Source organism: Procambarus clarkii, chromosome 33 (genome assembly GCF_040958095.1).
Source record: "Procambarus clarkii isolate CNS0578487 chromosome 33, FALCON_Pclarkii_2.0, whole genome shotgun sequence".
NCBI classification, from domain to species: domain Eukaryota; kingdom Metazoa; phylum Arthropoda; class Malacostraca; order Decapoda; family Cambaridae; genus Procambarus; species Procambarus clarkii.
This window is the reverse complement of record NC_091182.1, coordinates 35,845,678-35,872,015: the sequence shown is the minus strand read 5'-3', so window position 1 is coordinate 35,872,015 and position 26,338 is coordinate 35,845,678. Positions and strand designations below refer to the sequence as shown.

The 26,338-nt window shown below is 39.9% G+C and overlaps 2 protein-coding genes across 2 annotated transcripts in view; both read right to left on the bottom strand.

Moving 5' to 3' along the window:
• The window catches only part of LOC123765211 (nose resistant to fluoxetine protein 6), a 167,261-nt gene that overhangs the window by 22,074 nt on the left and 118,849 nt on the right, over window positions 1–26,338 (bottom strand). The window contains exons 14-15 of the mRNA XM_045753681.2: window positions 488–683; window positions 172–314 (exon numbers count right to left, since the gene is read on the bottom strand). Of these exons, the coding sequence (XP_045609637.1) occupies window positions 172–314; window positions 488–683 (339 nt within the window). The remainder of the gene's footprint in view (window positions 1–171; window positions 315–487; window positions 684–26,338) is intronic.
• LOC138370893 (uncharacterized) lies at window positions 17,835–24,784 on the bottom strand. The gene is made up of 2 exons (XM_069335538.1): window positions 20,341–24,784; window positions 17,835–19,839 (listed from the first exon to the last, which is right to left on the bottom strand). The coding sequence occupies exon 1, from the start codon at window positions 24,772–24,774 to the stop codon at window positions 21,412–21,414; it is 3,363 nt and encodes a 1,120-aa protein (XP_069191639.1). The 5' UTR covers window positions 24,775–24,784; the 3' UTR covers window positions 17,835–19,839; window positions 20,341–21,411.

Sequence of the window (26,338 nt, the reverse complement as noted above, 5' to 3'; positions counted from 1 at the left end):
GTGAAGCTGTTCAATCGGATTTTGTTCAAACCATACAACTTGCCCACTATAAGTTTTGAACTAAATGCATGTATCAATGCATAAGAACCAAATTCCTGAAACTTGTCCACTAATTCCTTTCATATCCAATGTAGCAAGATTTGGTAGAAACCCACGAATAAAAAACATTACCTTGTTAAAATAGTTGTAATAATAAGGAGTTCTGGCACTGAAGACAATGGCAAACTGGAGAGGGAAAGCCACGAGGTACATGGAGTAGGTCAGGCGGCTTAGTGGCTGCCACACAGGGTGAGAGAGCAAGTCATTCACCAATCCTGCAAAAATAATCCTTTCAATTCATCATTTAAATTGTAATATTCGGATATTTGTTTGAAATAATAGCGTCATTACTTCTGTTCTTGACTAAACGTCTGGATTTTGAGCTGCTGCGAGAGATTTGAGAGCATAAATGCCGAAGATTAGGTGAAGAGGAAATTCATTGTCTCACCTCCATACCCGTTGTGACAAGCGAAGACCACCCAAGCCACTACAGCGCCCCAGGTGAACCGCTGGCCCCCACCATACACCAACTGGGTTACCACGTCATACTGGGCTTTCTTGGGAATCGTGTTGTAACTCCACATGCCAAATACAACTAGGATACCGGTAATAGTTGCCAGTGTCCATCCCGCTACCACTTGCCACTGTAAACACATGCACAGCGAAATCAGTGATTTATCAATGACAATCAATGATTTATAACAATCAACAAAAAACTGCAAACGTGACAACAACTTGATTAAAAATTGCCAGAATGCATGCAATATTCGGTTATGCATATTTCTGCCATAAGAAAAACAAAAGAAAACAAAGCCAGTGTTATATATCAACCCGTCCTCTTAAAAATAACGTCACTTTTGGCTCATATGCGCGCTATGGCCAAATTTGGACGTAATTTGAATTGACACACCTCGTCAGCTTGGTGGACGTCATGCCTATGTACTTAGATTGAAGGCTACATCCTTCGTGGGGGCATGTGTACACATATACCACGTTTGACTGCTGTAAAGGGTTCTCCATCGGCTTCGAGGTGTTTTTAATAAGGAGGTCGGTAGTCTTCTTTGTTTGATAGAATATGATTAGGTCTACATTTTGGTTAGGAGTTATGCTTTTTACTCCTATACGGATTATTTCGTTCATTATTCGTTCTTCTTTTTTAGGTTCACTGTGCACGGTGGATTTATAATATAATTTTATTTGAGGTGTTGTGGTGTCTGTTGTGGTTCAGGATTGTGCCATCGATCAAGTTGTCGTCTTATTGTAGTGTTTATTTCGGTGTTGCTATATCCGTTGTTCACCAACACCTGGGTTATTCTTTCAAACTCACTACTCACGTTGCTCCATTCAGAGCAGTGGGTAAGAGCTCGACAAATAAGGGTTGAGAACACTGGCTTTGTATCTTTGGGGGCAGTCACGCCTACCGTTCAGGCATAATCCTATGTTTGTAGGCTTAGTATATACGCTGGTGCTTAGAGAGACTCCTGTTTTTGTTATTAGTACATCCAGGAATAGCAGACTGTTATTTTTATTATTTTCATGGGTAAAACGGAGTACTGACTCTCTCTCTCTCTCTCTAGATGTTTTTTTTAGAACTTCTGGTCTGTGGCTACTGAGCTGCTGTTGGTTCATTGGACAAAAATAACTTCGGCTACTAATGAGTTTTATCAGTCTGGTAGACATATGGTAAGAGTACTGGTCTTGTAAAGGTGTTCATTATTCCTGTCAGTCTAAATTTTGAACCTTTCAGGAGAGGAGCTCTCGCTGATACAATCTACTTGTGGTTCATGCAAGTTTCTGTTACAATTGGGGCTCGTGTTTTCTCATATAAGTGAATTGTGTCAAAGAAAACGAACTCCTGGTTTGTAGCTACTGAGTTGCTGTTGGGTCATTGGACGGAAATAGCTACGGCTACCGCTACCAATGACTTTTAACAGTCTGGTAGCCATTTGCTCAGAGTACTGGACTTGCCAAGGTGTTACTTACCCCGGTCAGTCTAAGGATTGAACATTTCACGAGAGGAACTGGTAGGCCGGCAAAGCTGGCCAAGCCGGCCTACCAGACGGAATCAAACTGCGCCCTTAGAAGGGGTGTCTGACAATTGGCGTAGGACTATACTTGCGTATCCACCCTGGCAACCACTTATGTCAACCTCTCTGCCGGCCAAGCAGGAGCCGCAGCGACACACAGAGAAAGAGACAAGTCTACCAAGTACAGGGAATTAGATCACCGGTACAACTTTTTTCCAATAAGATCTGAGACCCTAGATCCATGGGGAGAGAGTGCAAGATGATTTTTAAGGATCTTGGTTCCTGGCTCATTGACACTACAAGAGACTCTAGTGTGGCAAGTTTTTTCTTCCATTGCCTCAGTGTTGCGATCCAGAGGGGAAATGTCCGCTGCATCCTCGGTTCCTGCCCGGCGTTGAAGGAGTTCGAAGAAATTTACAGCCTCTAGGAAACAAACTTCCCCTTATTTCCTCTTAATATTCATTTTTTGTAAACAATCAGATATGTAACTGTAATTCCTTGCATAATAAAGTGTACAGCATAAAAAAGGGGGTGGTAGGAGAAGTGAACACTCATACGTATTCAGAGGAAAGTAACAAGTTTCTCTCTGAATGCTCTGTGTTCCCTTTTTCGAGGCTGTGGGTCCTTACAATTGCACCAGAGGTGGTACCATATATATATATATATATATATATATATATATATATATATATATATATATATATATATATATATATATATATATATATATATGTCGTACCTAGTAGCCAGAACGCACTTTTTGGCCTACTATGCAAGGCCCGATTTGCCTAATAAGCCAAGTTTTCCTGAATTAATATATTTTCTCTAATTTTTTTCTTATGAAATGATAAAGCTACCCATTTCATTATGTATGAGGTCAATTTTTTTTTATTGTTGTTAAAATTAACGTTGATATATGACCGAACCTAACCAACCCTACCTAACCTAACCTAACCTATCTTTATAGGTTAGGTTGGGTTAGGTAGCCGAAAAAGTTAGGTTAGGTTAGATTAGGTAGGTTAGATAGTCGAAAAACAATTAATTCATGAAAACTTAGCTTATTAGGCAAATCGGGCCTTGCATAGTAGGCTGAGAAGTGAGTTCTGGCTACTAGGTACGACATATATATATATATATATATATATATATATATATATATATATATATATATATATATATATATATATATATATATATGTATATATATATACATATATATATATATATATATATATATATATATATATATATATATATATATATATATATATATACATATATAGGTTGTGAGGGTACCACCTCTGGTGCCAATGTGGGGACCCATAGCCTCAGAGAAGAAAATAAAAAGTATTCAGAGAAGACCTTGTGGTCTCTCACTGAACACTAATATTATCTTCTCCTACCACCCCCATTCTTTTATATGTACACATATATATTTACTTTATTTGAACTTTGTTACAAAAAAGGAGTTACATATGGGTTACAAAGATGGTTATCATAGGTTGTCGAGTTCCTCCAGCTCCTCAGATGGCGGGCAGGAACAATTGGTACCGAGAACAATTGGTTTTATATATATATATATATATGTATATATATATATATATATATATATATATATATATATATATATATATATATATATATATATATATATATATATATATATGTCGTACCTAATAGCCAGAACGTACTTCTCAGCCTACTATGCAAGGCCCGATTTGCCTAATAAGCCAAGTTTTCCTGAATTAATATATTTTCTCTAATTTTGTTCTTATGAAATGATAAAGCTACCCATTTCATAATGTATGAGGTCAATTTTTTTTTATCGGAGTTAAAATTAACGTAGATATATGACCGAACCTAACCAACCCTACCTAACCTAACCTAACCTATCTTTATAGGTTAGGTTAGGTTAGGTAGCCGAGAAAGTTTAGTTAGGTTAGGTTAGGTTGGTTAGGTAGTCGAAAAAACATTAATTCAAGAAAACTTGGCTTATTAGGCAAATCGGGCCTTGAATAGTAGGCTGAGAAGTGCGTTCTGGCTACTAGGTACGACATATATATATTTATACATATATGTATATATATGTATATATATATATTTTTAGATGAATAGGAAAACCAGGAATATACTGAACATCTTGTTTCAGATTCTTTACTTTAAAATGCATAACGTTTCGAATACTTCTCGTATTCATCATCAGATCTAAAAGAAAAAACAGAAATCACAATCAAATAACTGGTAAACAAAGAACTCCGCAGTCTATATGGAGTAATGGAATCCTTATATATAAAGGAGCTGCGGCCTCTGTTAAATAGCAACCTTTCAGCTGTTCAATTGTACACTGTATAGTGCACAGTAGGCCCTGTAATTTGATTTATAGTTCATTCTGGTAGTTTAATTTTATTATAATTTTGTTTAGTTTACCATGTCTTTGCCCTTTCTTACTTATTTCAAGTCTTGACATTGTACATTAATAAAATCTTTTATTTAGGATATATAATACATTTTTTGGTATTTTATTTTATTTAATATTTGAGTTTTTATAAGATTTTGGTTAGTACTTTATAATTGTCGTTTATTCTGTTTGTATTTTATATACATTTTTTGTAGATTTGTAGTCATTATATAAATATTTGTTATAGTGTTTAGTATCTGTGTGATAGGTATCAAGTTTCACTTCTGATCACTTCACGTAAGTTTAATAGAATGGTTTGTTTTAGTAGTTATAAAATTCATCTTGGAGTTTAATGGATTTTTAAATTAGCTTTAATATATGTGACAGTTAATAAGTTTTATTTGTATTGATCACTTTAAGGGCGCTTAAGTGTTTTGTTTTTTAAGCATTTTCCTTTCTTTGATAGGCAATTATATTCAGTATGAGTTCTTTGTTTACCAGTTATTTGATTGTGATTTCTGTTTTTTCTTTTAGAGCTGATGATGAATACCAGAAGTATTCGAAACGTTATGCATTTTAAAGTAAAGAATCTGAAACAAGATGTTCAGTATATCCCTGGTTTTCCTATTCATCTTAAAATTAAGATTCCCGAAGGGAACATCGATCATAAATATATATATATATATATATATATATATATATATATATATATATATATATATATATATATATATATATATATATATATATATATATATACACACATATATATATATGTATATGTATATGTGTATATATATATATATATATATATATATATATATATATATATATATATATATATATATATATATATATATATATATATATTGTGACGATAATCTCCTTCAAGAGATTGAGCCTGCTCTTCCCTCCAAAATACGTCGATATAAATCCCTATACAACTAATATGGAAGAAATATCCAACAACGACAACAACACCAAGTTTTGCCAGAAGCGCAAAACGTATGCAGCCAGGAACACCTGCTCCACCTCGAACCACCAAACTACCTGTCTTGTCGCCTGCTCATCGCTGATTAGCTGCGGGTCCAGTTGCAACTGCACTCCACCCACCACACTACTTGATGTCTGGGGCCGCCACGACCTCAGTCCTCAGAATATCCAGTGCTTTCATCAGGTTAACACGTCTCGTTGGTAGACTAAGCTGTGGCTTACGTGTACTAAGAGAGGTGATAGCTTATAGCCAATATTCCTGCACCTCTTATTTGATTGTATATTGCTCACTTGTTATTACTCACTTGTCTTAACGTAACTTTTCATTTTGTCATTTGATTATTCTTACTATTTTGATTGATTGATTTTATTATACGAATTTGTATGTCCATTTTATTCATGTTTTGCTTTTCTAACATAATTAAAATTTCATTGTTAAATTTACTTGTGTTTTGTGTGTCTTCTCATTACCTTACCACAGACGAAGTTCCAGATTTTCTATTTTTTGTTTCTATATGTGACGAGGCCATACCCCTAGCTTTTGAACAGCCGAACACCAACGCGTTACCGTCACATAATTTATGGGGGCCTGTCCGGGATCTTCACTCAGGTACTGGTGCCAAGTACTAATTTATGGTAAGCGTATTTAACTTTGTTAACGTAGCTTTTACTATTTTTCATATTCAATTTAATTTTTTATATGGTGCGGTGTATTGTGCATTACGAGAGTAGCATATGGTGAAGGTGAGACAACTTTGGATTACGTGGTGACTGTAGGCCGCAGTCATACTCTTAATTGGTCATCTCTCCCTCCGTGTTATTACTCGTGTTTACCATCTTTGTCCCTTGGATATTTCTCATTTTTGACAGATCATCATATTGGTACCCTGGTACTGTGGTCTGCCCCTGGTCAAGAGCACCCAATCTTCTGCAATCTGACTGTAGGAGGACAAAGAGGGCCATAGTTCCTCTAGCTCGAACTTTAGTTGCTGAATTGGGACCTCAGCAGCAGTTCTCGTCACCAGTTGACACCTCGCACCCCTACACGTCAGTCAGAGATGATGATACATACAACGGTAGAGAATTAGCTTACTTTTTCAGAGCACAAAAGTTCGCTAATTCTGTAAGTATCATATTAATTTCAGTAGGAAAAACTTGCGTATGTCCTATAGAGACTCTGCAAGGTATGCCTACATCCTTGGACTACCAATTTTACTTTTGAGGCAATTAACTGTTTCATTTGTTTTCGAAACTCTGTTTCATTTGTTAGTAGGATTTTCTTGCCCTTATCCTCTCACATGAGTACCGGGTACAAGATTTCCTGCACCTTTGATTTAAATTAATCATTTAACATCTTGTACTTGGGATTGGGTGGTTATAGAATAGGAGCTGCCTCGTATGGGCCAATAGGCCTTCTGCAGTTACCTTTGTTCTTATGTTCTTATGTTCTTACTTAACTTTAATTGTTAAAGATTCCACAGGATAGGTACCAGTTGCCACGTTGTCCTGTTTCTGACATTCACTATAACTGTATATTCGTTGTACATTTATTTGCTAATTTCACCATGTTTCATCTCCAAGCTTTCCGTGCAAATCCAGCAGGTGCAATAGGGACTTTAAGTCGGGCCAAGAGGACTGAATTACAAACTCTTGCACATGAGTACCAACTAGAAGTTCCCTACCAAGCCAACAAAAATGACCTACACAACCTGTTGCTGGATTACTATTTAGAGCAAGGTAAGATAGACTCTGAAACTCATGAAACTTACTATATTGCAGATAAAACTGATTTGGCAACGATGAAACTCAAACTAGAGCTGGCCAAGATTGAACGCGAGCAGCAAAGGGAAGCGGCTGCCATGCAAAGGGAAGCCCTCGAACAACAAAGAGAAGCAGCTGCCATACGAAGGGAAGAACAAGAACGTGAGATTGCGTTGCTCCGTGAACGTGAACGGATACAGCTTGAAACAAAACAACGTGAGTTGGAGATGCAACGCGAACATGACAAGCAACAAGCGACTCTGGCTCTAGAGTGTCGTCAACGAGAATACACGTTGGAAACTTCATACCTCGCTCAACGCCAGCAAGCTACTGCCAATCTTCCCGTCAGTTTTAATATATCACATGCAAGTAAGTTAATGCCATCCTTTGTAGAAGCAGAAGTTGATGTGTTTTTCACCACCTTTGAAACCCTTGCTAATCAACTCAGTTGGCCTGTCGACCAATGGGCCACACTTCTCAGAGTCCATCTTACAGGTAGAGCTGCAGTCACACTCAGTACTCTGGCGTCTGAGAATGACTACCAGACTCTGAAACAAGCAGTGTTGGACGCCTACCTTCTCTCCACAGAAAGTTATCGAAGGAAATTCCGTGACCACCTGAAGGCAAGTACCACTACCTTCCTCGAGTTTGCTAACACAAAACGGAGATATTTTATGAAATGGCTGGAAGCAGCACATGTCTCTACTTTTACAGAACTCGTCAACCTGATGCTTGTTGAAGAATTCTTGAGGCGTGTGCCGCCTCCTGTCCGTCTATACTTAGCAGATAAAGAAGAAACCGACTACCTGAAGTGTGCTAAGTCGGCTGACACTTACAGCCTCATCCACCGGCTGACACCAGAACCATCCTCCAGTAAGAAGTCGTGGTACAGTTACGAGAAAGTGAGCACCAATCAAGCTGGCTCGCAATTGTACTGCAAGTATTGTAGACTCTATGGACATACCATAGACAAGTGTGGTAAGTCTCAATACAAGGGAACCACTGACCCACAGAAACCCAAACCAACTCCTCCTAAGTCCGGTAAGCCTGTGATGAATGTTGGTGTTAATGTTAATGATCTTTCTCTTTTCAGTAACCACCTGTATACTGGAACTGTCTCTGCCAATGGTTCAAATCCGGAGGGACGTTTCAAATTGAAGATCTTGAGGGACACAGCGGCTCTTCAATCGATCATCTTGAAGTCGGCTGTGCCCAACATCACCTACACCGGAGAAACTGTCTTCATCACTGACCTCACTGCTACCACTCCATACCCTCTCGCCAGAGTCTACCTGGATTGTCCCTACGTGAACGGAGAAGTCCAAGTCGCCGTCAGGGAAAAGCCTTTTCCCATGCCTGGAGTGCAACTTCTCCTAGGCAACGACTTGGCAGAAGACCTGCAACCGACCAACCTGATCGTCATGGACAAACCCCAGGTGTGTACCTCTGTGCCAATTAACCCTATACTAGCGTATGTTCCAGCAGAGGTTCAAGAGAGTGATGAAGTTTCTCCTCCGGTTCTCGTGACCACCCGTGCACAAGCCGCACGTCCACAGCCAGCTGACTCTACTGCTACCGCTGTCCCTCAAGACCCTCAGAAACTACCCCCGAATCTGACCAAGTTGGAGTTCCGTAAGTTGCAGAGGGAAGATCTTACTTTAACACCATTGTTTTTCCAGGCTGAGACTCAACCCGACAGTATTCCTGGGTTCTTCCTAGAGAACAACTTGGTCTACCGCAGATATAGACCCAGTAAACTGAAGGAGGAGGACGATTGGGCCAACATCGAACAACTTGTGATTCCTACCAGCCTGCAGCCCACTATTCTACACCTGGCCCACGGAGCACTCTCCCACTACGGATTCAACAAGACTTACCATGGAATTCGTCAAGACTACTACTGGCCAGGTATGGTAAATAGCGTCAAACAGTACGTCAAACAGTGCCATACATGTCAGATGGCAGGCAAACCGAACATCTCCATTCCCAGAGCGCCACTGATTCCCATACAGGTGCCTGCGGAACCTTTCCACAGACTCATAATAGACTGTGTTGGTCCTTTACCTCGGACCAGTTCAGGTAACGCCTATATCTTAACCATCCTGTGTCCTACCACCAGATTTCCCATAGCAGTTCCAGTGAAGAACATCACGGCTGCTACGGTTGTAAAACATCTATTGAAGATCTTCACTCAATACGGATTTCCCAGGGAGATTCAGAGCGACTGTGGTACCAACTTCACCAGTGATCTCTTCAAAAGGACACTGGAGGAGTTCAACATCAAACAGGTATTGTCCAGCCCCTATCATCCTGCTTCACAGGGTTCTCTTGAACGTAGTCATCAGACTATCAAAGCACTCTTGAAAAAGTTTTGTAGTGAAACCTCTAAGGATTGGGATAAGCAAATCGACCTTATAATGTGTGTTTACAGAAGTCTTCCCAATGAGTCCCTAGGAGTATCTCCTTATGAGATGCTCTACGGCCGTAAGTGCCATACTCCCCTTAAGGCTTTCAAAGACTCTCTCCGAGATGCCACCTTCAGTGAGCATCAGAATGTGCCCCAGTTTCTTCAAAACCTTCAACACATTCTAGAGAGAGTCCACCGCTTTGCCCATGATAATCTATTGAAAGCCCAGGAGATGATGAAGACTCATTACGACCAGACCAGCAAAGTACGAAAATTTAAGCCGGGAGACTTCGTGCTTGCATATTTTCCTATCCCAGGTTCACCTTTACAAAACAGGTTTTCAGGACCCTACCGCGTCAAGGAGTGCAGAAACAACAACAACTACGTCATCGAGACTCCAGATAGGCGGCGGAAGACCCAGCTGTGCCACGTCAACCTCCTGAAGCAATATAATGGTACTCCTCCCACTGTCCTAATAAATTACTCTACCTTCACAGAACCCTACATCCACAGTGAGACCTTCCCAGCTTCTCCTCCCGAAAGCACTGACAAGGAGTCAGCGCTTTCTAATTCCGAAATCCTTAATGATCTTCCCAAATACTTTCAGGATAATCATAGTGCACCTCTTGTCAAGATCTTCAGAGAACATCAGGAGTTGTTCCGAGATGACCCCCAAGAGTGTAATGTTACCCAGCACGACATCCAACTGCTCCCCAACACCCGGCCGATTCGTCAACCCTTCTATCGAATCAGCCCGAGCAAGAAGGAAGTCATGCGTGCTGAGGTGCAGTACCTCTTGGATCATGGACTGGCTACACCTTGTGAGTCCCCCTGGGCCTCACCTTGTATCTTGGTGCCCAAACCCCAAGGTAAGGTGCGGTTATGTACTGACTATCGAAAACTCAACAACGTAACTGTCAAGGATGCTTACCCCTTGCCTAGGATAGATGACATCCTTGACGCCATTGGTAGTGCCCAGTACTTGTCCCAAGTGGACTTGCTTAAGGGGTACTATCAAGTGTGTCTAACGGAGCGAGCTAAAGAGATATCTGCCTTCATCACTCCTTTTGGACTTTTCAGATATGAACGCCTTCCTTTCGGACTATGTAATGCCCCGGCCACCTTTCAGAGAGCTGTCAACCGTGTCATCCAGGGCTTGGATAACACATACGCCTACCTGGACGATATCGTCGTAGCATCCAACACCTGGAGTGAACATCTGCTCCAGCTGCGACGTCTGTTCTCCAAGCTCCTGACAGCCGGCCTCACCATCAACCTGGGCAAGTCCACCTTCGCGAAAGGTAAAGTGCGTTATCTGGGTCATGTTATTGGGAGTGGCAGCCTAGCTCCGTTAGACTCACACACTCAAGCCATCCAACAGTATCCACAGCCTACGACCAGGAAGCAGCTCCTACGCTTCCTTGGTCTTGCCTCCTACTACCGTAGGTTTGTGAGGAATTTCAGTACAGTCGCCACACCTCTAATTCTATTAACCAGTCCCAAGCAACGGTATAATTGGACCATGCAGCAAACCGTTGCTTTCGAACAACTCAAATTCCTCCTCTGTTCTAATCCCATTCTCGCCTCACCAGATATCACCAAGCCTTTCGTCCTTCATGTCGACGCCAGTGGTACCGGCGTTGGTGGTGTCCTGATGCAACAACGAGGCGAGGAGGTTCTCCCTGTCAGCTACTACAGCTACAAATTGAAACCACACCAGAGGAACTACAGCACTATTGAAAAGGAGCTACTATCCATCGTCCTGAACCTCCAACACTTCGCTCCGTACCTACAAGGCGCCAGGTCTACAACCATCTTCTCAGACCACAACCCTCTCCGCTTCCTACATCAAGCCCAATTCACTAACCAGCGTCTTCTACGATGGGCTTTGTATTTACAAGATTTCAACCTGGAGATCCGCTATATCAAGGGTTCTGACAACACCATAGCCGATGCCCTCTCCAGAGTTTATGAAGTAGAAGCGACTCCATCTATTACTCCACCACATAACGACGTACTTCTTCCAGAACCGCAGGCTTCGGGGGAGAGTTGTGACGATAATCTCCTTCAAGAGATTGAGCCTGCTCTTCCCTCCAAAATACGTCGATATAAATCCCTATACAACTAGTATGGAAGAAATATCCAACAACGACAACAACACCAAGTTTTGCCAGAAGCGCAAAACGTATGCAGCCAGGAACACCTGCTCCACCTCGAACCACCAAACTACCTGTCTTGTCGCCTGCTCATCGCTGATTGGCTGCGGGTCCAGTTGCAACTGCACTCCACCCACCACACTACTTGATGTCTGGGGCCGCCACGACCTCAGTCCTCAGAATATCCAGTGCTTTCATCAGGTTAACACGTCTCGTTGGTAGACTAAGCTGTGGCTTACGTGTACTAAGAGAGGTGATAGCTTAAAGCCAATATTCCTGCACCTCTTATTTGATTGTATATTGCTCACTTGTTATTACTCACTTGTCTTAAAGTAACTTTTCATTTTGTCATTTGATTATTCTTACTATTTTGATTGATTGATTTTATTATACGAATTTGTATGTCCATTTTATTCATGTTTTGCTTTTCTAACGTAATTAAAATTTCATTGTTAAATTTACTTGTGTTTTGTGTGTCTTCTCATTACCTTACCACAGACGAAGTTCCAGATTTTCTATTTTTTGTTTCTATATGTGACGAGGCCATACCCCTAGCTTTTGAACAGCCGAACACCAACGCATTACCGTCACAATATATATATATATAATCTTTGGACAACACCCACCAGTGGGACTCGAACCCAGAAAGCACAACTACCTTCCAGTAGCTGCCATAACTAGTATGTTTTAACCCACTACACCATCAGACCCTACAAAAGAAGTAGAGACTTCGAGATATATATACATCTCAAATATCTCCACCTCCCAAGGGCACCAGATGAGTGTGGGGTTAGTCTGCATTTTTCGTCAAGCCACTGTCAATGTGAGAGAACTCGTGTCCAGCTTATAAGCTGGACCAGTATTACCTTCCAGTAGCTGCCATAACTAGTATGCTTTAACCCACTACACCATCAGACCCTACAAAAGAAGTAGAGACTTCGAGATATATATACATCTCAAATATCTCCACCTCCCGAGGCACCAGATGAGTGTGGGGTTAGTCTGCATTTTTCGTCAAGCCACTGTCAATGTGAGAGAACTCGTGTCCAGCTTATAACCTTATAAGCTGGACACGAGAACTCGTGTCCAGCGAGGCTGGCCGTTTTTCTGGTTTTATAGTAAATCGTCAGTTGTATCCTCTGATTTTTGTCTGTAGGGATAACGTTTCTATTAACAATATCTTTCAGGACCCTTTCCTCCGTTTTATGAGCTGTGGAAAAGAAGTTCCTGTAAAATAGTCTAATAGGGGGTATAGGTGTTGTGTTAGTTGTCTCTTCAGAGGTTGCATGGCTTTTCACTTTCCTTCTTATGATGTCTTCGACGAAACCATTGTAGAAGCCGTTATTGACTAGGACCTGCCTTACCCTACAGAGTTCTTCGTCGACTTGCTAAATGCCAACAGCGACTGCCCAGACAGGTACAAGAGGAGTGTTGTTAACGCATATGTCGACCGTGCTCTCAGCCACAGCTCAGAATGGAAGCAAGTCGAAAGCAAAACCAAACCATCGCCAGAGAAATCCTAGTAAACAACACAGAAATCATCGATAGATACAGCGATAGCAGGCGGCTTGACGTTTGCGAGGCACTACACATCAAGAAGTCAACACCAGCAATCAACAGCCAATTATTGCACAACTATATTCTACCCACCTCAAGACTCCGCTCCAATATAGAAGCATCAAGAAATTTGGACCAATAGGCTTTCTACAAACACTTCTATTCAATATCCATTGTTTCGTGTTCTGTCTTGTGTTGATGAAATTAATACCCTATTAATACTCTTGTTCTGTCTTGTGTTGATGAAATTAATACCCTATTAATACCCAACCCGTTCTCACACAAGACAGCACATATGTGACTTAATGCTTAAAGTCAATATGTTGAATATGAATTAGTAAATATGTGATATATTCCCAGTTACTTTTTTTACCAAGGCCCAAACTCTTCCTCACGTACCAATTTACGTGTCACAGTACCCGTCCGTCAACATAGATAGCAGAATATTCGTGATTGGTTCAATTATAAGGAAAATTGTAGTTTTCAGGTCCCACATGGGTTGTGAAATTTACCTACTGTTGTCCATGCAATTATAATAATACAGATCAGCTATATCCTATTGAAGGCTCGTAGTTTTGTTTTGAGAAATATTAGTTGTTCTTAGTAAATTATAATAAGCACTATAAATTATTACATAGAATAACAGTGCTTCACCAATCAATATTATATACTATAGTTTGGCTTTAAAAATCTTTAAAGAATGTTTTGTAGGAACGCTAACAGAAAACGATGTTACATTTGAATGTCTATGGGGTAAACTACTGCAAACAGGACGGTATTGTGCCTACTATACCAACTATAGCTAGGATGGGTATATTGTCACCTACCGCCTGTTAGGTGGGAAAGGGGTCCAATACCACCCACAGGATGGGTATGAGGGTCACATCCACCCACAGGATGAGTATGGGGATCACATCCACCCACAGGAAGGGTATGGGGTCCAATACCACCCACAGGATGAGTATGGCGTCCACTACAACCCACAGGATGGGTATGGGGCTCCAACCACCCATAGAATGGGTATGGGGCTCCAACCACAAATAAAATGGGTATAGGGTCCAATAACACCCACTGGATGTGTATTGCTTCCATTGCCGCGCGTCGAGCTCGAAAACCGCAGCATTCATCTCAGAACCATGCCTATTTCACACAGATTCCTTAATAAACGTAAGAGTTTTATATGTCACAAGAAAGATAGAAATATAAGCTTCATTCTAAATACCTTACCATGGGCATATTTAAATTTAAAGCGAAGATACGTGTACTTTTATAATAGCCGAGCTTTAACCCCGGACAGATTGATCGACCGAGCAACTCTCTCTCAGAACAATGTTTATTTCACGTGAATTCGTTAATAAACATATATGTTTTATATGTCTCAAGAAAGGCAGACATATAAGCTTCACTTTAAACACTTTACCATAGACATATTTAAAGTTCTAATGAAGATACATGTATTTTAAAAATTACGGAGCTCCCACCCCGTACAGACTGAACGACAGAGCAACTCTCTCTCAGATCAATGTTTATTTCACGTAAATTCGTTAATAAACACAAATGTTTTATATGTCTTAAGCAAGATAGAAATAAATAAGAGCTTCATTTTCAATACATTACAATAGACATATTTATAGCTCAAGTGAAGATACATATGTTTTTATAGTAGCGCTCAGTAGCTTGTCGGGCATGGAGTGCAGACGCCTACGCACTTGCCGATATATTGTATAATTATCAAAGATACGCTAATAAAGCCTAAAATCTTATATACCTCCAGATAGACCGAGATATGAACATTATTATGATTTCACCAAATGAAATATATCATGTTCGAGAACAAAGATATATCAATTTTAAATTAAGTTTCGACTCTTGGTCGGGCGAGAGAGAGGGAGCGACTCTCGCCCCATCTATTGGAGATTCTGTCCACTAAAGACCCAAAGCTACTCAAACCCTCCTAGCATTATTTAAGTAATGAAGTAATATGGTATATTTACTATAATGTGGGTGCTGAATGCAGAACATGAGAAAACATATATTTACTCCAAACTAATATAATTTCATTATGAAATAAGTAAATAAGTAGCATCAAAGGAAGTCGACGGTCCAAGCGTCAATGTTGTGGAACGACTTATCCAAGATATATCGTTGTTTGGAAAGTGTTTGTTGGCATATCCAGTTGTCGCACTTCTCTGCACAAATTATCACAAATTTAAATTATAATGTTAACAAGTAGAATACGTATTTTTAATAAAATCTAACATAGCTAGCCAGAAAACATTTAACATTTATTAAAAAAATATATGTTTGGAAGTTAAATCGACTTCATAGGACAATAGTGTTGTTATATATACTCGTTATTCGTTGACATGCGTTCGCTACTTAAACTACCATGTACTGTACTTATGTGAAATCTCCCATGTCTCTTCGCTCATCTCACCGAACCCTACAGGCTCTGTGATATATTGTTTAATTAATTGAGATTCACAAATAAAGCTTATAATTGTATATGTTATCAAAAAGGCAGAGCTTATTTTAGTTCATTTATTATGCACCCCATACCCATCCTATGGGCGATAGTGGAGTGTTACAGAGGCGCATAATGGGCTCAGGGACTGAGCCCCACAATTCATATAGCCAAGGAAGTTATAATCTTGATAAGCTAGTTACAAAAGTCAATGCACATTGTCACATCAACAATGGGCTCGAGACCGACCACAAGTACAGTTTATAATTTAAGCAACTGACATATATGGAGGGCTAGTGTCACAATTGATTTGTTTATCCTACACATAACCCCCTCTCCCCCATCCAATGGGCAGCGGTGGATAGGTTACAATCAAGTCGTTTTTTGCGTTTTATTCAGAGATTAGATCTTATTGGGTGAGGAAAGATATTCATATTTTAAAGAAGGCTTCTTGGCTGAAGCTCTCCATTGATGGAAAATATACAACCTTTTGAAAATCAATGTTAGTTTGATCTAATATTGTAATTAACGCAGTTACCTGATGTTATTCTTCACCTATATCTTTTTTCTGGTTAATCCCTATTTACATTATGCAGTTCAGGCTTCGTCGCCAGACTATAGTTTTTAGTTTAGTTAATTTATCACATAATGGGTTCAGGGACTGAACACACAATTTATTTATCTAAGCAAGTTACTATCTTGAGGAGCTAGCCACAAAATTCATAACACATCGTCACATCAACAACATGGGTTCGAGATCGACCACAAGTACAGTTTCTAAATTAAGCAAATGCCATAAGTGGAGAGCTAGTGTCACAATTGATATGTTTATCCTGCACATTTCCACAGTGGTTTGCTTGGGTTCTTTTAATTATCTTAGATATCATTGAAGAGAACCTCCTAGGTACTATACTGTATATATGCTGGTAAGAAGTATAATTATCCTGAGAAATCGTGTAAATTATGTTGTACGAGTGCTTCCAGTTAAGTAACATAGTTCAATTGTGTGCGCGTGCTTGAAGAGGAAATGTTATCCCCCCCCCCCCCAACCCCCATTGAAAATATTTGTGGGTTTCAGACCATACGGCCACGGCTTACCCTCGCCGCGGTCGAGGGTAAGAACACCGGATGTATACCCAGTATTACAAGTAAACATTAGTAATAACAATTATGGAAAGTTCCTTCACCTATACATAGACAAGAGACTGAACTTCAGCACCCACATACAACACATAAGGGGATGCTCTCAGAGAGAGAGAGAGAGAGGGAGAGAGAGAGAGAGAGAGAGAGAGAGAGAGAGAGAGAGAGAGAGAGAGAGAGAGAGAGAGAGAGAGAGAGAGAGAGAGAGAGAGAGAGAGAGAGAGACAGAGAGAAAGAGAGACAGAGAGAGAGAGACAGAGAGAGAGAGAGAGAGAGAGAGACAGAGAGAGAGAGAGACAGAGAGAGAGAGACAGAGAGAGAGAGACAGAGAGAGAGAGAGAGAGAGAGAGAGAGAGAGAGAGAGAGAGAGAGAGACAGAGAGAGAGAGACAGAGAGAGAGAGAGAGAGAGAGAGAGAGAGAGAGAGAGAGAGAGAGAGAGAGAGAGAGAGAGAGAGAGAGAGAGAGAGAGGGAGAGTAAAATTATCCACTGAGGTCTGATTAAGTCCTTTTGGGGACCTTAATCATTAGGACGTCCAATGATTAACGCAAAGTGAAGCGTATTCAGATGGTATATTGACAACATTCAGCATATCTCATAATGACCTAGTAGTACTTGGTGCACAAATACCTTTTCCAAAGGAATCGCAAAACATAATTAAACACAACTGTACCGTACAGTGTTATATATTTATTTCAGTTTGAACAATTTTTAACATTAACATTCCAACATTCATTTTAGCAAGTTCTCTCATAATGACGTGTGGGTTAGCAATGTCAAAGGCTGACTTAAGATCTAGGAAAGTGGTATATGACCTATCAGTATGCAGGGTGAGGAATGTGGTAATACAGTGATGTACACTCTTTCCATGCATAAAGCCATATATCTGGGGAGACAACATATTATTAATTTTGTAAAGGAGACGGTTGAGAACCATCTTCTCAAGACACTTATAGAGACAACTAGTGAGGGAGACTGGGCATAAAGCACTCGGCTGGTGAGGTTTAGGAATGGGAATAATAACACTGTTGGTCCATGACTTAGGAAGCTCCCCAGTTACATAGCTCATATTATACAATTGAAGAAAGGTATTCCTTGGAACTAGCAGAAGCATAAGCAGTATGCCGTAAGTAACTCCATCCTCCCCGGGTGATGTAGCTTTGCCTTTATGTAGAGCAGAATCTAGTTTGTATTCAGTAAAAAGCATGTCACAGTCATCCTCTTGATGAAGCATGAAGTCAAGGAGCCTTGCCCTATCAGTATATCTATCATTTAATTCATTCTGTGAGGGTAGAGGAAGACTGTCAAAGCTGGAAGCCGTGGCCCAGGCATCAACAAGCTCATTTACTCTGTGCAGAGGATTAGGGTACGAGATCTCTGCAGCATTTTTCCCTTTGATCTTGTTGATATCCTTCCATGCCCGACTTAGTGGCGTGTGAGAATTGAGACCACGGACAAAAGTTTCCCAGTCTGTCTGCCTCAGCTCCACCATACGTTCCCTGGCCTTAGCCAGAGCCGCTTGAAAGAGCCGAAGCATTTCAGCAGTGCGGGTCCTTCTACAAGCTAGTCCAATTATTCTGGCAGTGCGTTTTAGTGCATGCAATTTAGAATCATTATAATAAGCATAAGTGCTATGACCAGTGTAATTTGGGTTACGTGGCCTGGACGATGAATCAAGTGATTCTATAAACTGCTCGATAGTACCTGTGAGCTCATTGTTAAAATCTTCAACTGATGAAGGCTCAGATGAACTGCACCAATCTGACACATGAGCAACAAGATTGTCTCGTTGATCGATGGGCACAGCCAGCCTCTTCCGCTTGAACACTCCACCAGGGAGGATAGAGCTGCCAATGCTTACAGTGGCTAATATGGGCAGATGATCAGACGCCATATCTGGCACTATTGACGAGGCACACACGGTGTGGGAGACGTTGACACCGAGACATTGATCAAGAATACCTCCGTAGATATGCGTTGGTTCAAGGTCACCCACAATCTGTGCATCATCGTGACTATCTAATAGTGACACCAGTTGGTTGCCGTTACGATTACTGAACTGCGAATTACCAATATTCCTATGGCTAGCGTTATAATCACCTTTAATGATGGTAGGCTCAGTCTGAATACAGACAGGAAGGTCAGCATAATTAAAGTTACAAGGAGTTGATTATTTAGTATAGTTGTTTTTCTCTTTAACTGGATGATAGAGGGGGAGTCTTTAACGTGATTGGGAATACATACATACACACATGCATACATACATACATACATACATACATACATACATACATACATACATACATACATACATGCGTACATACATACATACATACATACATACATACATACATACATACATACATACATACATACATACATACACACATACACACATGCATACATACATACATACATACATACATACATACATACATACATACATACATACATACATACATACATACACACATGCATACATACATACATACATACATACACACATACATACATACATACATACATACATACATACATACATACATACATTCATACATACATACATACATACATACATACACATACATACATACACACATACATACATACATACATACATACATACATACATACATACATACATTCATACATACATACATACATACATACATACATACATACATACATTAATGTGGGAAAAACCTGCTGGGATTGATATAAGAGGAGACTACCAGGGACTTGTACTGAACTAAATTAAAAATTTACTGTCTGCAAATTAATTCAACTAAAATCTCTAGCTAGGGTTGTAAATCCTAGATCCTCTTTTCCTAATGACAAACTGTGGGCTGTAAGGGACAGGTGGGGTGAATGACTATGTTGATAGAAGTTCCAATCCACCTGTAGACAGGGATCTCACATCAGCTTGTATTTTATACAAGGATAAGATTTGATAAATTCAGTTATCTGACTGAACACTGGCTCTGTTTAAATCAGGGATTTAAACGTACATAGTCTAACCTAGTACCATAACTTAACAGCCAATATGTACTTATACTATAAACAACAATTTAAATTGTAAAAGTATAAATAAATGACCTTAAATGTAGTCTTAATAATATTAACTTAGTACTAGAAATTATATTCAATTAAATGAACTTATATGATAACTTAAAAATTAACTAAGCAAGCAATTGATAACTTAATTTACATATTCAAATATATATGCAGACATATTCAATTTATATGATACAGTTAGCTTGAGTGAATCTCTTCCAACAATATGGACACTTGTGAGGTTCTTACTTATTGAGGCTGAATTCTTTTCTGACAGAATGGACACTCATGAGGTTCAGTGCTTGGATAAGATTCACAGCTACACTACAATTTTAATAAACTTACTGAAATGTGAGGCTTAGCCTCGCTTTTTAACCAACAGACAGATTTATAGGATATTAAAGTTACACAAGCATACAATTGGCCAATCATACACCAAATAACCTTCAATATACTTCTCTGCCAGTCGGGGTGCCTGTCTGACAAGTTTGCCAGACTGATTAACTCTCTTGTCGAGTTTAGGCACGATATTTTGCTACAGCGTTGCTGTATGATGATCTGGTAGCGTTGCTACGTGATTATCCTGCAGTTGCAGAAGAATGATTCGAGATAAAAGTTTATGAATGAAGGAGGAAACCGTGTCACGGATCTCCACTATACACTCTATTTTATGTGAATGTTCTAGGATTTTCCTTGTAGATATTGTCCAGGTACTCCCCCAGTTCTAGAGAGTATTCACTGGCGATAAAAAATATTAGATAAGGTGTCCTTGAGCTGGTAATGTTCGCTAAGGATCAGTCACTTGTTCACTCATTTGTAAACAAACGCGGAGTGCCGCGAGGCATCGTTGGTGGGCGCTTCACTGCCCCCATCGCCCTGCCATGCTCTCTGAGCACGGTAGCCTTCTATGAATATTGATTGATTATTTTTACAGTCTAGACTTATGATTAAGATAAGATGTGATTATAATATAATTAGATATAAGATTTAAAGATTATAAGTAGTATTTGAAAGTACCACTGATTCTTAATAAGGATTCGATATTATCCTTACCGGATGTTGAATAAATGTTCCAATAGTTTTTTAATTAAGAAGTCCTTCTAGAAGCTTCTGGATCCTTGAAAGATCATGTACAAAGTCACGTAGGCATCAAAAGGGCCCCTGTTGCGTACGTGTTCATGGTGCCATTGTCATCCAGGATCAAGCTATAATGAATCTTTAATGATTCTAATATGATTTTGATACGATTTAGATATGATTTAGATATGATTTTGATATGATTTAGACATGATATAGAAATTATACATTTCTTAGATGATTATTAGATATGGTGGGTAAAAATTTTCCACATCTTCCAGAGGGAGAGAACTGGCACAGAGTCCAATACTTAGGACAATAGTAACCATATGTATTTATTTACTCTCCATTGGATTGATAATACAAGTGCAAATTTTTCTTGCACTTTTCTGCTGCTGTCCGTTGTGGACGATTGTGTCTGTTAGGAGTCAGTGGGTCTTGTGGAGTTAGAGTGTCTGGAGGTCTCTCAGGATCTAACTGCAGCTGGCTCACTGATTCCATGTGGATGAGTTTGTCCAATGTCTTCAGGGAAGTTGTTCCTTTGGACAGGATTTTGACTATTCTCAAAATCCCCTGACTATCTGGATGGACTGAGACAACTTTACCTAATGGCCAGTCAGCCCTAGGGCCATCACTGTCTACCAAGACAATATCGCCAGGTTGGAGATTAGCTATATTATGGGGGACATTGGCCCCATAGTGATGTTCTCGTAGAGATGTAAGATATTCTTTTGTCCAAACATCATTCCATTTTTGGATTATGCTGGACAGATGTTTATACCCCTGAACCAACTCGCTCTGACCCACATATGAGGGATCTCTGATCTCATCATCCACTAGAGATGGTACTGGAGTCAGAAGTCTTCCATACATTAGGTGGGCAGGACTTAATGGCTCATGTTGAGTGGGATCCTCAGACAAGTAAGTCAACGGCCGGTTATTCACCCTTGATTCTACTTCCGTGATTACTGTCTGGAGTTCTTGAAGATTGATTTTCTGACGGTGTAGAGATTTTCTCAAGGATCTTTTTACAGTTCCTATTAACCGTTCATAAAATCCTCCGTGCCATGGGGCTCTCGGAGGGATAAATTTCCATCTGCAATGACGCTGTTCCAGTGTGGAAGTAACTGCAGGATGGGAACAGATTTCCCGTAGACATGCTTCTCCAGCTACCAAGTTTGCTCCGTTATCTGAAATCATCAGCTTAGGGCATGATCGGCGTGCTGCGAATCTGCGGAAAGCTTGAATAAATGATTGAGCAGTCATATCGGGTGTTACCTCTAGATGTACTGCCCTGGTGGTAGCACAGGTGAACAGACAGATGTATGCCTTGATAGGTTGCTTATCTGCAGTCCCTGTTAGATATATTGCTCCTGTATAATCTACTCCTGTCGTTTCGAAAGGTTGTAGATGGACCACTCGTTCCTTTGGTAGGGGTGGTGGCCCTGGATAAGAGCAAGTTCTTGCATCGTACCTTCGGCATATCATGCAATTCTTCAAGATTGATTTGACTGACTGTCTTCCCTGAGGAATCCAGTACTGCTGTCTGATTTGTGTGAGTGTGTCTAACACTCCTCCATGTTTGATGATTTGTTGATGTGTATGCAACACAATCAACCTTGTGATCCAATGATTTTTTGGTAAAAGCCATGGATGCACGGTATCTAGATTGATATCTGCGTGTTTAAGTCTCCCTCCACAACGCAGAATGTTGTGATTTTCTTGGTCTATCCACAGACCGAGATTGTGTTTTAACTTATGCGGAAGATTTTCATAGTTATTCCCATAAGTTTCTCTCTGGGCTTGTCTTACCCAATAGATAAGTGCATCAGGAAAAGTGTATTTTATACCTTTTTTCCTGAGATAATGAAACACGTTCTGTGTTACATTGATTAATTTGATGAGCGAGGAGTAACGAGTACAATCCAAGACTGATATTTGAGCTTGCTGCCTGGTGGTAGTTATGGTTTGTGTCGTAATGACGTGTGGCTTTTGTTCAGGCCAACTACCATTCACTAACCATCGAGGCCCATGAAACCAAATATCTGCCTTTGCAAACTGTTTAAATGTCATACCTCTTGATAAGAGATCAGCTGGATTATCCTTTGTTGGTACATGCAACAATTGAAAGCCTGCGGAAATTTCTTTAATTTCCGAGACGCGATTTTTTACATATGGAGTTGGACAGTTGTCGTTTCGTACCCATTGTAAGACAGCTTCATTGTCAGACCATATGATGACATCTTTGATGTTCATGGTAGACAAGACTTGTTTAATATGCACAGCTAAGCGTGTACCAGTTAGCAGTGCTGTTAGTTCCATCTGAGGCAAAGTCCTCTTTTTTAATGGAGCGACTCTGGCCTTAGAGGTGATAAGATATGATTGATTAGAAGTCACTAAGTAAGCACAAGCTCCAAAAGCTTTGGCTGACGAGTCTGCGAATACATGTAGTGATACTTCTTCATTTTCCTCGACTATGTGTCTCGGAAAGATTATCTTTTCAACTAAAGTTTGTTCTTGAGCCACTTCCATCCAAGCTTTTTGTAACTGGATTGGTAGTGGATCATCCCAACCAACCTTAGCTTTCCATGCTTGTTGCACCAATAAACGCCACTTGATAGTCAAAGGATTTAGTAGACCAAGTGGGTCGAATACTTTGCTAACTTGTGAAAGCAAATCCCTTTTTGTAGTGATGTTGTAATTTACTGGCACAGATTTGATCGATATTGTGTCCGAGATTAAATCCCAATCCATGCCTAACACCTTTTGTGATTCTGGTACGTGATATTCAGGGTAATCTCTTGCTATTTGATTATTCAATGTTGCATTATTAGAGGCCCAAGATTGTAGTGGCATGTTGGCACCTTGTAGCTCCTTGTTGGCCTCTTGATATAATTGTAACAGTTCAGTAGTACTGTTAACTGTCCCTTGAAAATTATCTACATATAGATTTTGACTGATTTCAGTCTTACAGGGACTTGATGATTTCTTCAGATGAGTATCTAGAGTTGCTTGCAATAGAAATGGACTGCTTGTCGCGCCGAAAAGAACTGAAGAGAATCTGAAAGTCACTACAGGACTATTGACATCTTCTGGGTTCTCTACCCATAGAAACTTAGTGAAGTCTCTATCTTCTTCTTGTAAGCCAACTCTTAGAAAGGCCTTACTTATATCTGCTGAATACGCATATTTGTTAAGTCTAAACTTCAACAGTATGTCATACAATTTCTGAGTTAGACTTGGACCTGTTTGCAAACAATCATTTAGACTGGTTCCTTGGGGTCCAGATTTAGAGCTACAATTAAAAACTATCCGTAAAGGAGTTGTTTTTGATTCTCTCATTACAGCCATGTGAGGTAAAAAATGGCCTGTTTGCGTATTGTCATGTTTCACGACTTCGATGAATTTATTCTTTAATTGTTGAGCAATAATCTCATGATAGAGTTTTAAATGCTCAGGCCTTTTTCTTAGCTTTGCTAGTTGAGATTTAAATTGACTATAAGCCATGTGATAATTGGTAGGTAAGGTTTTATGGTTGATTTTCCATGGTAGCCTTACCCAGTACTGTCCATCATAGTACTGCACAGTTTCTAAGTATTGATTGTATGCACAGACATCATCAGGACTTGGTTGTTCAGGAATTATTCCTATGGCATCAAGTTCCCACAATTGAGGTACAGATTCTAATCCATCATCAATCATGTGGGGGATTTTAAGTGGTGACTGTTCTTTGCCTAGTCATGCCACTATTACAGTTTCTGTATGATATGATTTTTCAGGAGTTGAAGGTTCAAGATCTAGTATAGGTCCTGTCATCAATATGCCTCCTGCTGATTTGAGTATATTCATACCCATAGATTCTTCTGATCCCAGAATGAATCGATGATAGTAGTCAGCTCCAATCAGGATTCCGATATCCCCTATGTAGTCAGAATCAAGTAGAGGATCTGCTAATTGGATTCCTTTTTCTTTTAGGAATTTAATTGTGGCTGTCAGACCAGTCACTTCCATTTCAGTAGGAATTTTATCAACTACTATGGCTTCTACTGTCCTTTGGGATGTACCTAGACAGACATTGAGTTTTACTACTGGAAAGGTTCTACGACCAGAATTAGTAAAAAACCCTGATATGGATGTAGATACTTGCTTTGAAGATTTAAGTTGTAAATCTTCTGCCATCTTTTTACTGATAAAGGTTTTCTGTGACCCTTGATCAAAAAAGCCTCTAGTTGGAATACAAATTCCTTGATTGCATAGTTCTAGCTGTGCAGTAGGCAATATGGCTGCTGTAACAATTTCTGTATCCAAGTCGTTGACATTGCTCATTACTGTACAGAATTGTACGGCTGTTGTGGTATTATCATCTTTGGGCTTTGCCTGAGATGCAGGTTGATTATTGGAAGTCTGTGATCTGGATTGAGTGCTAATATCACCACAGAGTGCTGTGTGATGTACACTTTTATGACAATATTGGCAGTTCTGCAATTGAGTGATACACTCACTTGTATCGTGCTTCCGTAGACAACGGATGCACCTGTTCAGAGATTTCAGTCGATCGATTCGACTGGCACGGCCTACATAAACTGTGCATTGATAAATGGTATGTGCTTCTTGACAGAATAAACATTTTGGGGCACTTGTAGCTCCTTTTGTCTTATCTGTCTTAGGAGCTTGGTTTCCTACAGTTCTGTTAACTGTGGGGGATATAGCATAAGAGCCAACATTATTCTGTTTCCACTTTGCAGAAGAGGAGTTTTGTTGCCTTGATTTTTGACTGCCATTCTGGACATTTTTATTTTTGTCCGTGGATTCACCTTTGGGGATTTTTTCTTGAGATCTAAGTTTTCCTCGGCTTCGTAATCTTTGTACGTAAGCTCGAAGTCCATCAATGATTTGGCTTTGTGATAAGATGTTGGTGTTATAATGAGTGCATAGGCTGTCTATGACCTCATTTGGAAGTTTCCTTTGAATGATTAACTTTATAAGCCACTCTGCATCACCTACAGGTACTTTTGTACTGAGGGCTTTGATGATTGATTCTATAGACAATCGAAATGATTGTAGTGACTCATAACTTTTATTTGGAGAGGGTAAATCCAATAATTTGTACGAGAGACGTGCAATTGCAGTCTCCTTATCACTGTAGTTATCTTGTAACAACTGTAAGGCATGGTCGTAATCATCATCCGTTAATGACAAATTAGCAATGACCTGCCTTGCCTCTCCCCGTAACTGGCCTTGCAAATATTGAAACTTTGTCGCCTTT